The 17,336-nt window shown below is 33.9% G+C and overlaps 1 protein-coding gene across 1 annotated transcript in view; it reads right to left on the bottom strand.

Moving 5' to 3' along the window:
- Positions 1–17,336, bottom strand: part of Np (serine protease notopleural) — an 86,339-nt gene that overhangs the window by 6,595 nt on the left and 62,408 nt on the right. The window contains exons 5-6 of the mRNA XM_089101694.1: positions 10,108–10,208; positions 2,643–2,911 (exon numbers count right to left, since the gene is read on the bottom strand). Of these exons, the coding sequence (XP_088957820.1) occupies positions 2,643–2,911; positions 10,108–10,208 (370 nt within the window). The remainder of the gene's footprint in view (positions 1–2,642; positions 2,912–10,107; positions 10,209–17,336) is intronic.

Genomic DNA, 17,336 nt, shown 5'->3' with positions numbered 1-17,336 from the left:
TTAAAGTGACAAGAAAACATAAAATAAGCGACAATATAACATAGAACATAAAACATAAAACATAACGCATAAAACATAAAAATAAACATAAAACATAAAATAAACGCAGAAAATATAAACATAAAATAAACGCAGAAGACATAAAATAAGTGACAATATAAACGTAAGGACTCCCTCCCCAAGAACATTTCTTGACAACCCCTGACAGAATCTATGTGATAAGGGCAAATTTAGTAGTCAAATAATAAGGTTTAAATCTAATCAGTTTCGAGCTGTTTATTCTCGTTTTATCTTCGCGAGTAATCCGCATATTATTTATTTTTTTGAATATATGTGCATGGAGAAAAACGAGGTTAACATCATTAGCTCTATTGCTTAGAACCGCCCGATGTTAGTTTTCACCAGGCTATTTATTCTCTACTTTTATTATCTCGTCGCCCCCGGTACCGTCATCACTCCAATTGTTTATAATTTATTTTCCACTAATTAATTTAGTTACTTTATTTACTCTTAGTTAATTAGTTACTTTACTGAATTGTTTATTAGTAACCTGCCTGATGTCATGATTATCAGAATTTATTTGTCTTTTCTACACCTATGACTGGTGTAACTATTTTATTGATCTGTTCTCATTTTTTTTTTATTTATGAATACCTCTATTTTACTATTTTTGTTTAACTGTATTATTCTTTAAGAGAGATACATGATACGATTAACCTTCAAGTACAAAAAAAATGCTACTAAACTCTATTGAAGATCTACAAAGAAACTTCAAATTAAATATATGAATATAATTCGAAATTCATCATTCGGATGCTGGGAAAACACATTTTACATTTCTCATACTTAATGACCCAATTGAAGATCGTCAAAATTTCAAGTAATAATTTAAATTTCTGAATCATGTGGTTTTCGCTTCTCTTTTTGAAACTCACGCCAATCTTGTTATGACAAGAAGAAGTGTTAAATTACTTGAGAAAACAGGAAGTACTCAAAAAGCGGACCGTGTTTTGTGACAACACTGCATAGTGATAAAAAAAGAAATTTGACCTGAAGCATTCCCTTTTTGAGAATACAAAACAATTTTAAGAGAATGTGCAGAAAACAGAGGAGCCTAAGGGTGTCCACATAAAAATGTTTAAAAGGGAGGAGGAGTGGCACCTGAAAAATTATTCCAGTGGAGGGGGGCTGACATTCCCAAAAATGTTCTTTTTCGAACATATAAACGTTCAAATGGGGATAAGTCCATTTATTTAGACAGTGGAAACAGGTACAAAAGTTTAGATATTTCGATCACACATGCAGCGATCACCATCAGTAGGAAAACTAAGGTATTAAGATTGAAACTAACATATTTATATAAAACAAAATAACTAACTTCCGGTTCAATCAGTAGATTTTTTTTCGTCATAGTTCGAAAAAGTTGTGCTCATCATAGAAAAGCAGTGTGGCCTGGGAAAAGGATACCTAGTTTAAGGTAGTACGTCAAAATATGCGTTGTATATATGGGCAAACTCAGTTGAAAAACTTTTTTTTTGTTTAATTTCTAATCTTTTTCTTTAATAATGATGGGAAATCCGGTGCCCCCTTCATAGTAATGTCCCTTCCCCCATGAAAACTTCCTTCATAGGTAGATTCTCCCATATAACCCCCGACCCACCCACCCACCCCCCCCCCCCCACCTACCAGAGAAAAATCCCCTGAAAACGTCTGTATACTTCCCAATAAGCAATACTATATGTTAACATTGGGTAAAGTTCATAACTTTCAGCCCTCCGGCCGGGGACTATATATACGACGTTAAAAATGCGTCGTATATATGGGGAGATGAGACCAATCAACCAAAAATTCAACATTTATTTTGCAATTAGAAGACAGAAAATACTTTGCCACCTTCATTGGAAATTCATTTTACGTTTAGGCAAGATTAAAGAAGAAAATTTACACTTCAATACTTTGAATGAGCCCTGTTTATTGAACTCTCAGAAGAAAAAACCTAGTGAACGAACCGGAAGTTAATTATTTTGTTTTGCATAAATATATTAGTTTAAATTTTAATGCTTTAATTCTTCTACTGATGACGATCGCTGTATATGTGATTGAAATGTCTAGACTTTTGTGCCTTTTTTTCACTCTCTAAATATATGGACTTATCCCCATTTGAACGTTTATTTGTCCGTCATAGGTTGGCAGTGTGGTCTGGGAAAAGGATACATAACGTTCTTTTTGACGGAAATCCGTCCTGTTTTTTTTATTTATATTATCCATCATTAACATCATTTACATTTTGTCGGGAATTGTACAAACTGAAGCTAATTTGAAATGATATATTTATTTAAAGAAGGAAAAATTGTGTCCTTGAAAATATGACAGTTCGTTTCACTTTCAAGAAAAAGGAAAAATAATGTAATCGCTTAGGGCTCAATTGTGGCATTCAAATTTGATTGAATTTGAATCATTTGTTTGCTGTATTACACTTTTTATAAATAGAATCCCACAAGTAAGATAAAAAAGGGAAAAGGCTGTAAATAAATTCCAAAATAATTCCCGTAGGTTAAAGAAACTGAGAATAATGGATACGATTACGAAAAAATTACAGGTATAGTAGAAATCAGCAAAATTTCAATATTTTTTAGGAATACCTTCATAAAGACGACCCCAACCAGTTACAAAGCCTGTCCTTCCAATATAATCCCTATCTTCCTCTGGAATACAAATGGGAATTATATTTGGCTGAAATTGTACTGGCTCATAAAAACGCAACAATGCCAAATCATATTCAAATGTTCTTGGATCGAATTTTGGATGTGAAGCCACAATTTGTACTCTTCTCTCTGTGTAGTTGTATGGCTCGTTCTCGGAAGCCAAATCATATTCACCCATTCGCAGCAAAATATCCTCTGGCTGAACGCTGCAAAAAATGAACTTATAAACTCTTTCATCAGTAGGATGGGGGATGTCACCTAGAGGAACGGAGGGGGTTGTAATTCATATCGAACAAAGAACGAGACACGATGAATAAAACAAAATATATTAAGATAATAAAAAGATGGCACTTTTTAGTAATCTACCTTTTCTCAAATTTTTATTCTAAACGAGAAATTTAACTTTGATTCAAACATCAGAATATTTCCAGATTCAAGAATAAAACCCAATTGGAAGACACCCCTTGGACACTCTTTGGCACACCGAGAGAAACAGAGGTAGTAGGATCGGATGCACGGAGGTAGGTTAGAGGAACTAGAAACAAAGTTGAACACACTGTTAGATGCACAGACGCAAGTAAACCTTGAATTGCAACTTGCAAGTTAGTCTGCCCTTGGGGTATTCTTTTTGACGTCCGTGACCATGGTTAGCTTGTACATGCAAACCTCCTCGACGAGGCCTGGGAAGCTAAACCACATTATAAAATAAACATTTAATCGTTTAAGTCCACGATACTCAGTTAACCAGCGACGACATACATCCTAACCTTGACTAGGCATGAATAGCCTCCGTCAAATGCAGCAATTGGTGTTAGATAGAAGCAGTGGCGTCGTTTGGGGGTGGCAAGGGGGGCAGTTGCACCCCAATAAATTGGAAAAAAGCTATTATATAGCCCATAGCCCTTGACTCTCTGGATGTGGAACTTTTTTGCCCCCTCAATAAAAATGCTGGAGCTACGCCCCTGGATAGAAGTGAATTACAGCCAAATATTTACAGTAATTATTACAATAATAATTACAGAATTACAATAATAGATCTTAGAATTATGTTTACGGGGATAAGAATTCGGCCATTCAGGGAGTCTCTGCCGTTAGTCTTCTTCATTTGTGTTTAAAAGTGACAATCACATGCATATCTAATAGCACTGTTATGCTTAGGAACCTGAGTCAGGTTTGTGAACCTGACTAGCAAGGGCGTATGAAGAAGGGGGGGGGGTCATAATTTTTCTTTTTACGCAACAAAAATTTGTTTACATGCTTTTTTGTTACGGTTATACGAGTTGGACATAAAAATTTCTTTGAGGGGGGGGCTGTAGCCAGGTTTGTGAACCTGACCACAATATATAGCAATCTTAAAGTCGATGTTGTGTCGCAAAGGGAATAAAAGTTAAGAAGAGGATGTAAAACTTAGAAATGGTAAGTTTTCATTCATTAGTGAAATGATTCACAAACTTATTTAGACACTGTACCCCTTTTTACCCACTAAACATTTAAGTACCCTTTCTCAGTGACCGGTACTAATTAAACTATAGGTAAAATTTATAGGTATTAAACAAATCTTGATTTTCTAAATATTACAAAAATCGCGCCCCCTACAAATTTTTGCGTACCCCCAAGGGGTACACATACCACAGTTAAACACGACCATTTTTCAAGCTTTTTGATGGGGAATTTTGTTTAGTTTTTTTTTTCAAATAAATCTCATCTAGCTCTTTAAACATCTCTATCTCTCTAGCTCTTTAAATTAGCCCCTAAGAGCTCTCTAGCTGTTTAAACATCTTCCAGGTAGTTTTTCAAATGGGACCAAATTTGCTCACCTTGTTATGTTTATTACGGAATCTATTCGTAGTTTTGATAATACACTGTGCATTAGTTTTAAGGTTGTGACTTGAATAGTTCAATGAATGATGATATTTGTAGCACAAAAATGATCAAATATGTTTATAATTATCGATAAATAAAATTTCAAATAGGGACTTTTATTAGACAGCGATAATAACATTCACAAATATACTGGATATTTCGATCACATGTACAGTGACCGTCATCAGCAGAAATACTAAAAAAGCATTTTATACTTTAAATACTAAAGCTTTTTAGTATTTCGGCTGATGACGGTCACTGCACATATGATCAAAATATCCAGTATGTTTTGTGAATTTTATTATCACTATCTAATAAAAGGATATATCCCAATTCGAACTTTTACTTATTGTCATGGGCCAGTGTGGTGTTCAAAATTACCTACACTATTTTATAATTATTAGGCTTGAACTATTGTTTCGTAGCATTTTCATAGTATATGTAATTACACAGTGACTGCAAATATCTACCCAAATAGGTATGGTCATTAAGAAGTAGCATGGAACTATTATTTTGACTATGGATAATTTCAAAATAATATACCTGTTTTAGATTTAGTTCAAATCGTGATAATAGAATGACCTCAAGGACCAATTTAAAAGTAAAACAAGCTATTATGTATTTTTCTATCGAAGAAAGTTGATAATTGCACCCACCTTGACTGGACAGATGGTTTAAAACGTATTGCTATAATAACTATCTAATTTAAAAAAGCATAGTGTTTATGGACCTCTAAGGGAGACAAAACATGCTCATTAGCTACCCAGGGGCGGTTCTGGCCTTTCTTGTGCCCGGGCAAAATCTTGACTAGCGGCCCTCCCCCTCCTATCTTCCATAAAATTTTCAGGCGAAATTAAAAAAAAAATATTCTCTTATTAACAAAATAATTTTCAGTTCAAATATACATATGATGTCAAACCTACAAGTGAACATACCTATTACATGGAACACAGAACGGGAATATTCCATCAAAGCCAGAAGGTGAAATGATGGAATTTTGTCCGAAGACCTTTTTTCACGCAGTACTTAGACATGGGATAATACTTTTGAGGTTGTTTAAGCCACATAAAAATTAGTTTCTTTGATAAATTTCATGAAATGCTTCAACACTGTTTTTAGAACAGCTTTTGGGGGAAAAAATATGGAATAAAAAATTGAAAGTACAAAACTATTTTTTTCTATTTCTGAAAATACTTTTTTCTGGAAAACACAAAGTTGGTTTTAATATATGCAATAAACCAGAGAAAAAAAAATAAAAAAATTGTATTTGTTTTTCCTGAGTGACAAGTCGTTCAACAAAAGTCGGTCAAGGTGTGTCTTGAATCTACATACGAATGTCCATTGCGTGATGTTGCATTGTTACCCAGTAATCATGAAAGTAGAAAATAAATTTGGAAAAAACAACTTTTTCGTAAACAAAACCGTTATTTTTAGCGGTTAATTTGAATCAGAATACGCAGACTCTCCTAAAACCAAAAAGATTGGGAGAGACATTGATATTTTTTCACCATTGGTTAATGGCACGACATATCAAGTTCAAACTGCCCGAATTTAAAAAAAATGCACTAAACTATTTACCATTGAAGCTGGTTGACAGTATCTGAAATTTAAGTTAGTTGAGCAGGTGAAAAAGGAATAATAAAATAGATGCAATAACTCTGAAGCACCCTTATAAAATTCCTGTTCCTTCATAGGTATTTTCGAAGACCACGCTGCCTTTTTATGATGTACAAATAAAAGTTCAAATAGGGATAAATCTTTTATCAGACAGGGGAAAACAATGACAAAAAACCTGAATATTTCGGTTACATCCCCATCAGCAGATAAACTAAGCAGATCAGCAGATGAAAGCCATCAGCAAATGTTTATTTGTGGATGACTTTTGCTGTATATGTGACCGAAATATCCGGAGTTTTTGTCATTAGTTTTCACTGTCTAATAAAAGGATTTATCCCTATTTGAACTGTTGTTTGTCCCTTCATAAAGATTTATATACTTAAATTCGCCTTAAGAAGCTGCCTAAGTTACTTTAAAAAACTGTTTTTAAGCCTAATTGATGAAACTCATTGAGAAACAAAGACAAAAATCGCTGGTTCTAATTCACTAATTGTTAGATGAAAAATATTTAGACGACTTTTATTGCTTTTGTATAGATAAGTTTCTGTAGGAGAAGTTTAATAGGGAAACAGTTTAATTGTCCTCAACAATTTATTTAGTAATTGATAACAAACATGTTTCACTTATGTTTCAGTTGCGTTGGGCCTTGTGTTTAAGGCATATCCTTGTGAACGTTTAAAGTTAAGAGTCAATTAAACACTGTTAAAAAAACATCAAAAATTGGTTTTTATGTATTTTTGTTGCGTTTTTACTAGTCAGCTAAAAATTTAAGGGGGGGGGGTCAAGCCTGGTAACTCCACTCCCTGGACAAGGCCTTGCTGGTTATTATATAAAAAAATATGTTTCAATATTCAATTATGGTTCGGTTGTAAAGACCATAAACACGACTAATATTTTCTTATATTTCTTGTGTCAACAAAGTTAGATCACGATAAGTTCGTCCAGAAGAGAAATACAGCTAATTTTTTTTGTTGAAGTCAGATTTTAATTAAAAAAGAGTTCGTTGACTGCAGGAAGAGATAATATTCAAGCTAGTAAAAATGCTGTTAATCTGAATCTGAGGAATTTGTTTTGCCCTACCAGAACGATTTTCAGTCAAATGAACTAAAAATTAGTTTAGCTGTAACAAATCGAAGTTTGTGCTATATCTCAACAAAATCCTTTGAAAAAAGAAACCATCAGACAATATAAAGAAATAGAACACATTTTTTCCAAAACAAAAAGCATATCTCATCTCCTCATGATTTGAAAGGATAGGAATAATGAAGGTTTTCCAGTTTTTCCTTCGAGAATTTAAGAGGGGATTTTTTCTTTTTAATGTTACTTAATTTTGACAAAATTCGTTGGATATACCCTTTAAATGTATGTTGTCTTTGAATAAAACTCTATGCAAGTCAGCTTGCTTTTAAACTAGCCGCATAAGATTGACTCCCGAGTCTCTGGCAGCGGCCAATTTCTCTTCTCAATCGACTGAGCCAACATAAGCGAAAATCCTTTTCCCCTAGTGGCCGAAGTTTCGCCACAGTTGCAAAGTGGCCCACAGTCGAATGAGCCAATATAAGCGAAAATCATCTTCCTAAAGTAGCGTTAGTTGAGGCAAGCTCGTATAACAGTATTCTGCAAAACCCGGGCCAAATAGGGTCTTGTTGGGATAAGAAGGTTTATATCGATGACGGTCTCGATGTATCGGGACGAATAGGAAGCATAAATATGCATAAACAGAGTTTTGCTCTTTGGTGTCTAGATTCATACATTGTTGTTGAAATCATTACTATGAAAAAATCCCCCCAAAAAATCTTAAAAAAATCATTATCTAAAAAGAAGTAGGAACTTACACCCAATTTAAAGAACAGACGTAATCAAAGTCAAACTGTAATACCTAACGGTATTCTGCCTATTAAACTAAAATACCGTAAAGAGGGTCTTGTATACTGTTTATTATGACTGTCAACAGTAGCTAAGCAAGAAGTAAATCTAAAATCCCGTTTTGCTTTTTTCCGTAATTAATTCATTATTTTTCAGCCACTAAACTAATTGGTCACGATCATGTTGACAGAAAAAAGGGGTTACTTAATTTAAAATTTAATGATAAGTATTTTCTCTATTTACATTAAGGCCCTGTACAAATCTTGATTATTCTTCTGGTAAAAATTTATAAATTTTAGATATTAAAAAAAACTTATTTAATAATCTTCTAATAGGGAAAAGTTGTACTTGTTTTTGGCCGCACTTGTTACCGGCAAAATCAAAGCAACAACGTCTATGAGGAACACCACATCAAAAACAATATGGATACCTACAAGCATATTTAGAGACGTGCAATTATGTGAAGACCTTTCTGACAAATGTCTTGGCCTCATAGGTGGTACTATGGTTACATAAATGCCTATTAACGTTACCGCATCTTGCATGTTATTTGTGAAGGTGCAGGCGACTTAGTGCAAAATTTCATCCTCGAAAATTTGATTTGGCTGTATCAGGCAGTATAGGGAAGGGTGAGGGGTGCAGGCCCATGGCTCAAGAAACTTGAGGATATATTCTGGTACATTTTTTATAGAATTTGACCACTTTAATTTTTTTTTCTTTTTTTTTACATCCCAAATTACCCCTTCCTGAAGCATACTTCTACAAACGAGTCTAATGTGTATGCTGATTGCTTTTAAAAATTTGGATCTAATAAAAAAAAGCGCTATGTCGATTCTAATGGTTATGAGTACATAAATTTTAATTAAAAACAAATCAATTTAAAAAACTACAGCAGCTTAAAGCCGTTTTCCCCTTTTACATTCTTAGAGATTCCTTATAAAGTGTATGAAATCACAGTTTGCACTAGCTTAGATGCAATGCTGAGTCGAACAATATTTGGTTAAATAGAGCCTAAACTTCTAAAATAAGAATAGAATATTCTTATTATATATATATATATATATATAGAATAGAATATTCTTATTCTTATATTCTCAATCAAATTCGACCCTAGTGATAATCGGCAATTTTCTTTTATTGCTGCGAAATTTTCAAAGAAAATGTTACTTTCCTCTAAGAAAAGATTGTTACGGAATTGTTTTACAGTATATTTTGTGAGGATTTTGTCATGGAAAACCACTCCTGCGGCTTCTTTTGAAAAAAAGAGGGTGGACCTGCAGTTCAGATCAAACTGCAGGACCTGCAGTTCAGCTCAAACTGCAGGACCTGCAGTTCAGCTCAAACTGGGGGAAATTTAGAAACTAAAACTTAATTGATGTCAGGGGAGTATTTATCCCTAATATAAAATCCTAGAGCAAAATGGAAGATAGTTAAGTAACAGCTGGCAGTAACAGATTTTAATTTTGGACAAAAAGCTCAACTATCTTTAGATAGTTAAGTGATAGTAACAGCTGTACACTGTTTTAACTAAAACATTTCACAATGAAGGATATATTCTAAAGAATTTTTGAAAACTAGAATATAACTTTTTGGAAAGAGGTACATTAATATATATATATATATATTATGTAGAAAAAACTTACAATTGTTTCAATTATCTACTGCGTGTATTACTGTTGTTAGTATGCATTCATTTTTGAGCTTCTTAAGCAAAATGGAAAACCAACAACAGGAAGGCAAACTTCAATGAAGAGAAGCAAAAACAGGGAAAACAAGAAAAAACAGTAGGAAGAGAAACCCAATGAACAGCTGTAATTGCCCAGTTTTCATTCAGTAATAATGCTACACATTTTAAGCAGTGGACTTTTTAAAAAGAACTTTTTAAGAAAAAATAGAAAACCAACAACAGGAAGGGAAATTTACTTGTCCACACAATGAGCAACTGTAATTGCCCAATTTTTATCCAGTAGTACTGCTCCACATTTTTAAGCGAACAACTTTTTTAAAAGAGCTTTTTAAGAAAAATAGAAAACCAACAACAGAAAGGGAAACTTACTTGTCTACGCAATGAGCAGCCGTAATTGCCCAATTTTCATTCAGTAAGGCTGCTCCACATTTGTGCAAAAATGTTGCAGTCTTCCACTGTCGTAGCGAAATCTAGAAGGAATAAATTTAGAATTCTAAATCTTCATAAAAAACACCTTGAAAGTCATAATTGGGCTAAATAGTCTGAATGTTCTTTTTTTTACTTAAAATTGCCTTTGAATGCCGTGATTTTGTTAAATTTGCCGATTAAAAATTGCATAGTTTCTAAGTAAGTCCAAAAGGATAATGAAGCTAGACAGATACAGGGGCAGAGGTTGGTCTTTTTCTGGGAGGCTGGGAGGACCAAATTTCTGGGAAGAGAATGATCTGCGGGGAGAATTTTACGGGATAAATGTTTCAGATATTTTAAATTTGAAAACTCGATTATTATTAGCGCACGAAGGAAATTTTCCACGGGGAAGAAGGGGGGGGTGAGATTTTACGTAGGGAAGTATTTTCCGGGGGGAATCTTCCACGGAGATATTTCCTTGAAGCTGGAGTTTTCTCCAAGGTAGAATTTTTGGCGGAAAAACAATTCCTTAAAGAACCGATATTTAGAAAAACAAATTTAAACTATTGAAAAAAGGGATTGACATTTTCGGTCAGGGATCTTTAAGCATTTGTATCTTTTGTTTCTGGGAGGTTTAATAAGGTCAATAAATCAACAGCCTCCAAATCAAATCTATTTTCAATTCTGTTGACTAGGCAGTTTGTAAAACTCTAAATAAGAAACATTGATCACAATAAAAATAGATTTGGTTAAAATTTTAGGAAAACTGATTAGGGATCAAAAACGTGTCAACACTTTGAAGGTTAAATGTTAACGGGACTTTAGTGTAAAATAAAACAAGTTGTCTTTTAAGAATTGTTGAGTAAAGCATAGTCTATTCAAAGTACATAGAACTAAAATAATAAGCAGAAGAATATTTTCACCTCACTCCGTTAGGTCTTCACTGGGGAGTTGATCTTGTGATAGCAAATCAATAAAATGAAAAAAAAAATACTTGAGAGCAAATAATATTTGAATTTAATTAAGTGTATAAAATTTCACATTGCTTATGGTTGCAGTCCTGCATGTAGTTTACGTACATAGGCTAGCTGAGTGCACTGTGCCAATTATATATTGCTTTATTGTCAAGAGTATTCTGAGTTTTAAAATATTAATATTAATAATATTTATTTAAATAATATTTATCTAATAATAATAATATTATATAATAAAATAATAATAATAATAATAAAATAATAATATTTATTAATTAAAATATTAATTTATTTTATTGATTGGTTTGTCTTTAAACGGCAAAGTTAGTACTTAATATTATAAAAAATCTTTCTAGCGGCTGTCTTGGTCTACCGATAGAAGCGCCAGCTTACTACTGAAGGCCAGGAATGCCAATTGGACATTTTTTATGTCAAAAGGACAAGAGCAGATCCAGGATTTTTGTTCGGGGGGGGGGGTTACTAATTTTCGACTCGGTCAAAAATTTCGGGGGTGGGGGGGTTCAAAAAAGAGCAAAAAGGGACACAATTTGTATGCTTATGACATAAAATTCCCAGCTAGGGAAGCACCTCGGTTTTACCAGAGATGTTGTAAGTAAAGGATCTCCCCCCCAAGAAAGGGACAATAGCAAACATGTTTATATGAGTTTCGTGGTTTCATAATAAGTCATTTTGTACGAATGATTCAAATGGATTTTTTTCGTTTTCATTATATTTGCTGTTAACTGACCACTTTGAAAGAGGTTTACAAAGCGTTTTTGGTCAATTAAATAAAAAAACAAGTTTTTTTAACTGAAAGTAAGGAGCGACATTAGAACTTAAAACGAACAGAAATTATTCTGTATATGAAAGGAACTGTCCCCTCCTCAACGCCTCGCTCTTTACGCTAAATTTTTTTTTTTATTTTTTTAAAAAATAGATTTGTTAGAAAGAGTCAAAAATTAGCGTAAAGAGCGAGTCGTGGAGGAGGGGACAGCCCCTTTCATATAAGGACTAATTTCTGTTCGTTTTAAGTTTTAATGTCGCTCCTTACCTTCAGTTAAAAAACTTGTTTTTTTATTCATTTTCTGAAAGTTTTTGAATTAATGCAGGTTTTTATTTTGGCTCACCGTACATGAATAATTAAAACGAAATTTGCATATTAATTTTACTTCTTTTTTTGTTAAATGGCTTTCTCAAAAGTTGTTTCTTCTTCTTCTATTTAACAGCAGGCGGGCTTTTCAGTAAAACTATTTAGCCCTTTTCCTTTTGCTTCACTCTGTGGGCTACAGAGCTACTGGCTTGATTGCCTCATATTTATTAGATATATTCAGATATCTTTCAGCAGATCTTTTGACTCTAGGAGTTCAAATATAAGATGATAGATGTCGATTTCTATGCTCTGTGTGCAGGTATAGTTGGCTAGGCTCTTGGCTGATAGTGGGATTTTGTGGTGTTTGAAGTATTTTAACAGTTTACAAAGCAAGGTATGTTGTGCAGACGTCAGCATATTACATTCAAATAGGCAATGGTCAATTGTTTCATTATTCATATTACAATGCCTGCAAAGAGGGGACAGGGGAATTGAGCCACTTGAATTAGAAAACTTATATGAGAATGCAAGAAAATTTAGTCCATTTGTTCCAGAACGAATTCTATGATAAATTTTAGAAAGATGCTTATTGGGAAAGGGGGAAAGGATAGGATTAATCTTATTAAAATTAATGTCTGATAGCCTCCATCAGTAAATATCTCTAATTGGGATTGGCCTCCCACTTGGCTGGTCAATATTTATAGCATATTTTGCTATTTCATCAACCTGATGATTACCACTTATGCCAGAGTGGCTAGGAATGTACTGAAAGTAAGTTTTTATGCCACTTGAAGCAAGATTATCAATAATACTGAGACAATGATAAGTGTCAATGTCCAACTTATATTGAGGAGCTGAGGCCAGCAACTCAAGGCTTGATAAAGAGTCGGAATAGATGATAATATTATTCGAATTTTCAATCAAAGGTTAGTTTTGCTTAAGGTGTTCTAATGCCATGATTATGGCATTGAACTCAGCAGACATTATAGATAAATTATTAAATAATCTCTCGCCCATTGCAATTTTCAGGTGAGGAAGGAAAACACCACTTGCAACCTTCTCATCCATTTTTGACCCATCAACAAATATTTGGAAGTGATTTTTATAGGTAATTGTATTAAGTTCTGCAAATTTTTTCTGGACAAAAGCAATGGGGGTTAAATCTTTATTCCAATTTGAAAAGTCAGTATTTATTATGGGAAATGACCAATTCAATGGAGGGGATTGGGGGAAAGTATGTGCAATATAATTTGCTGGTACAGGGAACTTCTTTTCAATATTGTCATACTCATCTGCAATACCTCTATACATGGCTGGATTTCTTAACCAATTATGTAATGTGTGTGAGCTATTTGATTTAATTTTTGTAAGATGTTTTATCAAGAGAAAGCTACGTCTCTCCCTTATTGTTGTTAATCCACTCTCCATAAGCAGAAACTTGGTGCTTGTGGGTTTCCTAAGACCAAATATGAGACGTATTATATCATTTTGTGTTGTTTCAATTTTTTGTATCTGGGTCTTTGCACATGCACCATAGACAATGAGCCCATAGTCAATATGGGGTCTTATATGTGATTTAAAAAACTGGAGTAAGGTTTTCTCCTTACAACCCCAGGGTGTGGAAAGAAGTCCTTTTAGTATATTTGTTTTTCTATAACATTTTTGTAGTGTGTTTGAAATGTGGAGGTGGAAATTAAGTTTTTGGTCAAGCATGAGACCTAGGTAATTAATATTATTATCTTCTGGAATAGTTGTTTTATTTAGAGTTAGTTTTGCATTAACATGGTTTCGCTTCCGGTGAAATTGGATTATTTTTGACTTGGTGGGTGCAATGGGTAAATCTGAATGTTGAGAGAATTTTTCAAACTGGAAAAGTGACTTTTGCAGATTTGACTGTGCTATCTGAAAGGTGTTGCCAGATGACCATAGCACCAGATCATCAGCATATTGTCGATTCGTGTGGGGTAGGTTCATGTCCCAGAGATATAGGGCAAAAAGGAGGCAACTGAGGACTGCTCCCTGAGGTAGGCCTTTGGATATTGTCTTTTGGGGTGAAGAGGCTGAACCAACACAAACAATGAAACTTCGCACTTCTATGAAGGATTTAATAAAGGATACTAGCTTAGGAGGTATTCCGAGTTTTGCAAGTTTATTTAAAAGGATTTGGTGGTTCACATTGTCATAAGCTCCTTCAAAATCTAGGAAAGCTGCCACTAGGATATTATTTTTTGAGAAAGATTCATTTATTGCATTTGTTAGCAAAATGAAAGCATCTGTTGAGGAGTGGTATTTCCTGAATCCAGTTTGAGTGTGTGGGATCATGTTATTTTTCTCAACAAACCAGAGGAGTCTGTGATAAATAATTTTCTCCATTATTTTCCCCATCACAGGTGTAATCATTATGGGCCTATAAGACTCAGGGTTATCTTTTGGTTTATTTTTCTTTAGGATTGGTAGGAGGGACGAACATTTCCATATATTGGGGAACCTAGAAGATGCCCAAGCGTGATTATAACAATTTAGCAGTTCTTGTTTGTATGAAGGTGTGAGATTCTTTATCCATGTAGGGTGTATATTGTCATAGCTACTGCTAGTTTTGTACCTAATATGATGTATTGCATTATTCAATTCCTGGATTGAAAATGGATTAGTTATGTACTCGGATAATGGGCGTCGTTGGTAACTAGGGTTCATAGGAATTGTGGACAGCTTGCGTTGATTATTTGATGTTAGCTTATTAACAAAAAGAGTTTCAAATAGGTTAGCCTTTTCGTTATAATTGTCATAATGGGTATTATTATGTATAAGCTCATACAGGAGTGGGTTGGGAGAAGTCTTTTTCCCACATATGTGGCTTATGACTTTATGTATAATTGGCTCATTTGTTTCTCTGGAGAGATTATTTGCAAAATTATTCCAGTATTTATATATAGCATCTATTATAGTCCTTTTTAGATTAGATTCTGCTTGTAATTTTTTTAAATATGTAGTAGGTGTTGGTTTTTTTATGAATTCTGTCCTAGCTGCCTTTTTTATCCTCCATTTATTTAGGCACTCATTTGTCCACCATGCTTTAGGAATTTGTTTAGGGAATGTTTTCTTAGGTGTTGTCCTGGGGATAGCATGATTAGCTGTATTTATTAGTAAAGATGTCAATGCTTCAGCATGTGTGTCAACTGTTGTGTTAGAAATGCATGAACTTTGGGTGAAACTTGTAATTTCATCATTTAGCTTATTTTGGAAAATAGACCAATTTGCTTTAGTGTTGATATATTTGGATGTATAAGATAAAGTTTCAGCAGGTTGATTTAGGGAGCAAACTATAGCAAAGTGGTCTGTACATAGACTATCAATTTTATTTATGTAAATTTTGTTCAAAAAATTTAAAGACACAATTTGTAGGTCAATTGTGGAGAAATTGCCACTTTTGGGGTTGAAATAAGTATTCAGGTTTGGAGGGGTAGCAACAACTAATTCATTATTATTTGAAGTCATATGCTCAATAAATTTACCAGCTTTATTTGCTGGTTTATTCCCCCACAAAAGGCTGTGGGCATTGAAATCTCCACAAATAATGATATTTTTTAACATATTAGAATTATTTATATAATTAAAGAAATCCTTGGCATCTGTAGTTTGGCCATTAGGGTTATAAAAGCTTATTATGTAGGTTTTTAAATTATTCAGCCAAACACTTATACCAATTACATCAACATCATTTTCAAAATCTGGAAAATTGATGCCACAAAATTTTATATTATTATTAACTAATAAAGCTACACCACCTCCTTTTCTCTCTGAAGATCTATCCTTTCTCAGGATAGTATATCCCAGAGACTTAATTTGTTGATTTTTGGTTAAATGAGTTTCTTGGAGGCAAGCAATATTAATTGAATTATCATTCATAAATGATGTTAGTTCATTTAGCTTATTTTCTGTGAGTGATCTTACATTCCATTGGAGTATTGATAAATGTTGTTTTGTTGATTTATTCTTCATATGGATGTGTATCAATGTTCAGCTTTGTTAAGAGTAAAGCAAGATTGTTTTTTGCTTGAATGAGCATATCATCTGGGATGTAAATTTTTGCCAATTCTGCAATAATTTTTGTTTTCTGTAGTTGATGTATGTTCATGGCCTGAACTGCATTACAGTTTAGAATGAATAAGCATATATTTGGGGATTGCATTTTTGGTAGTGCATCCTATTTGTTGATTAATGGATTAATTCCTGGTAGTGTTTCTGGTTTGTTTCTTCTTGGGAGGGAGGGACAGGCTGGCCTCATCTCACCGGACAAGGAGGCGTGTTGGCTTGGTGATTGCTTCTGATAGGGATTTGAGCTAGGGGGCTTAGCAGATGGTGGTTTCTCTGGGGTGCTTGATGCCTCGGGGGCAGTTGACGTGGGGGTTTTGGTTGGTTTCATTACAGGCTTTATTTGGTATTGTTGGGCAGCATTTGCTTCCATTGCTGCAAAGGGGTATGGGATTGCCTTCTCTGTTGATATTTGGAGTGTTAGAGCTCTTTTCTTGTATGCAGGGCAAAATGATTTATTTGTAGATTCATGTGGGCCTTTGCAATTGATGCATGTAGGCTGAGCGTTGTTGCAAGTTGTCAGCTCTTTATGATGGAAAGATTTACAATTACTACACTCTTGGAGAATTTCATTGCATTTGTTTGTTGTGTGTCCCAGTTTGAAACACTTCTGACACTGAATAGGCTTAGGTTTGTATTCCTTGTGTGGTTTGATTTGCCCAAATAGGAATAACTTTTCTGGGATATCAATTTTATCCTTCAGTGTGAATAAGAAGGATCTACTAGTTTTTAGGCCATTAGAGTTGGGTTTTCCAAGTTGGGTAACATCCTCAACTGGGATTGTGTTTCCAGCCCTATCTGAAAGGCCTTCTTTTAACTCCTGAGTAGATATCTCTGGGGGAACATTATAAACTACCATTTTTGTTGGTGATTGTTTTGGGTTCCAATTAGATGCAATAATTGGGGTATTCAGAAGGGATTTAATGTTAATTATTGTATCTGCTGATTTCTGTTTTTATACAGATATTATCAGATATCCATCACTGTTAATGTTAATAGATAACATTGATTTTAGAAATTTAAAAATTGCAACT

The sequence above is a fragment of the Artemia sp. Qi Xiang Cuo genome, chromosome 15 (genome assembly GCF_049724085.1).
Source record: "Artemia sp. Qi Xiang Cuo chromosome 15, ASM4972408v1, whole genome shotgun sequence".
In the NCBI taxonomy this organism is placed as follows: Eukaryota; Metazoa; Arthropoda; class Branchiopoda; order Anostraca; family Artemiidae; genus Artemia; species Artemia sp. Qi Xiang Cuo.
This window is presented reverse-complemented; position numbering and strand designations above follow the sequence as displayed.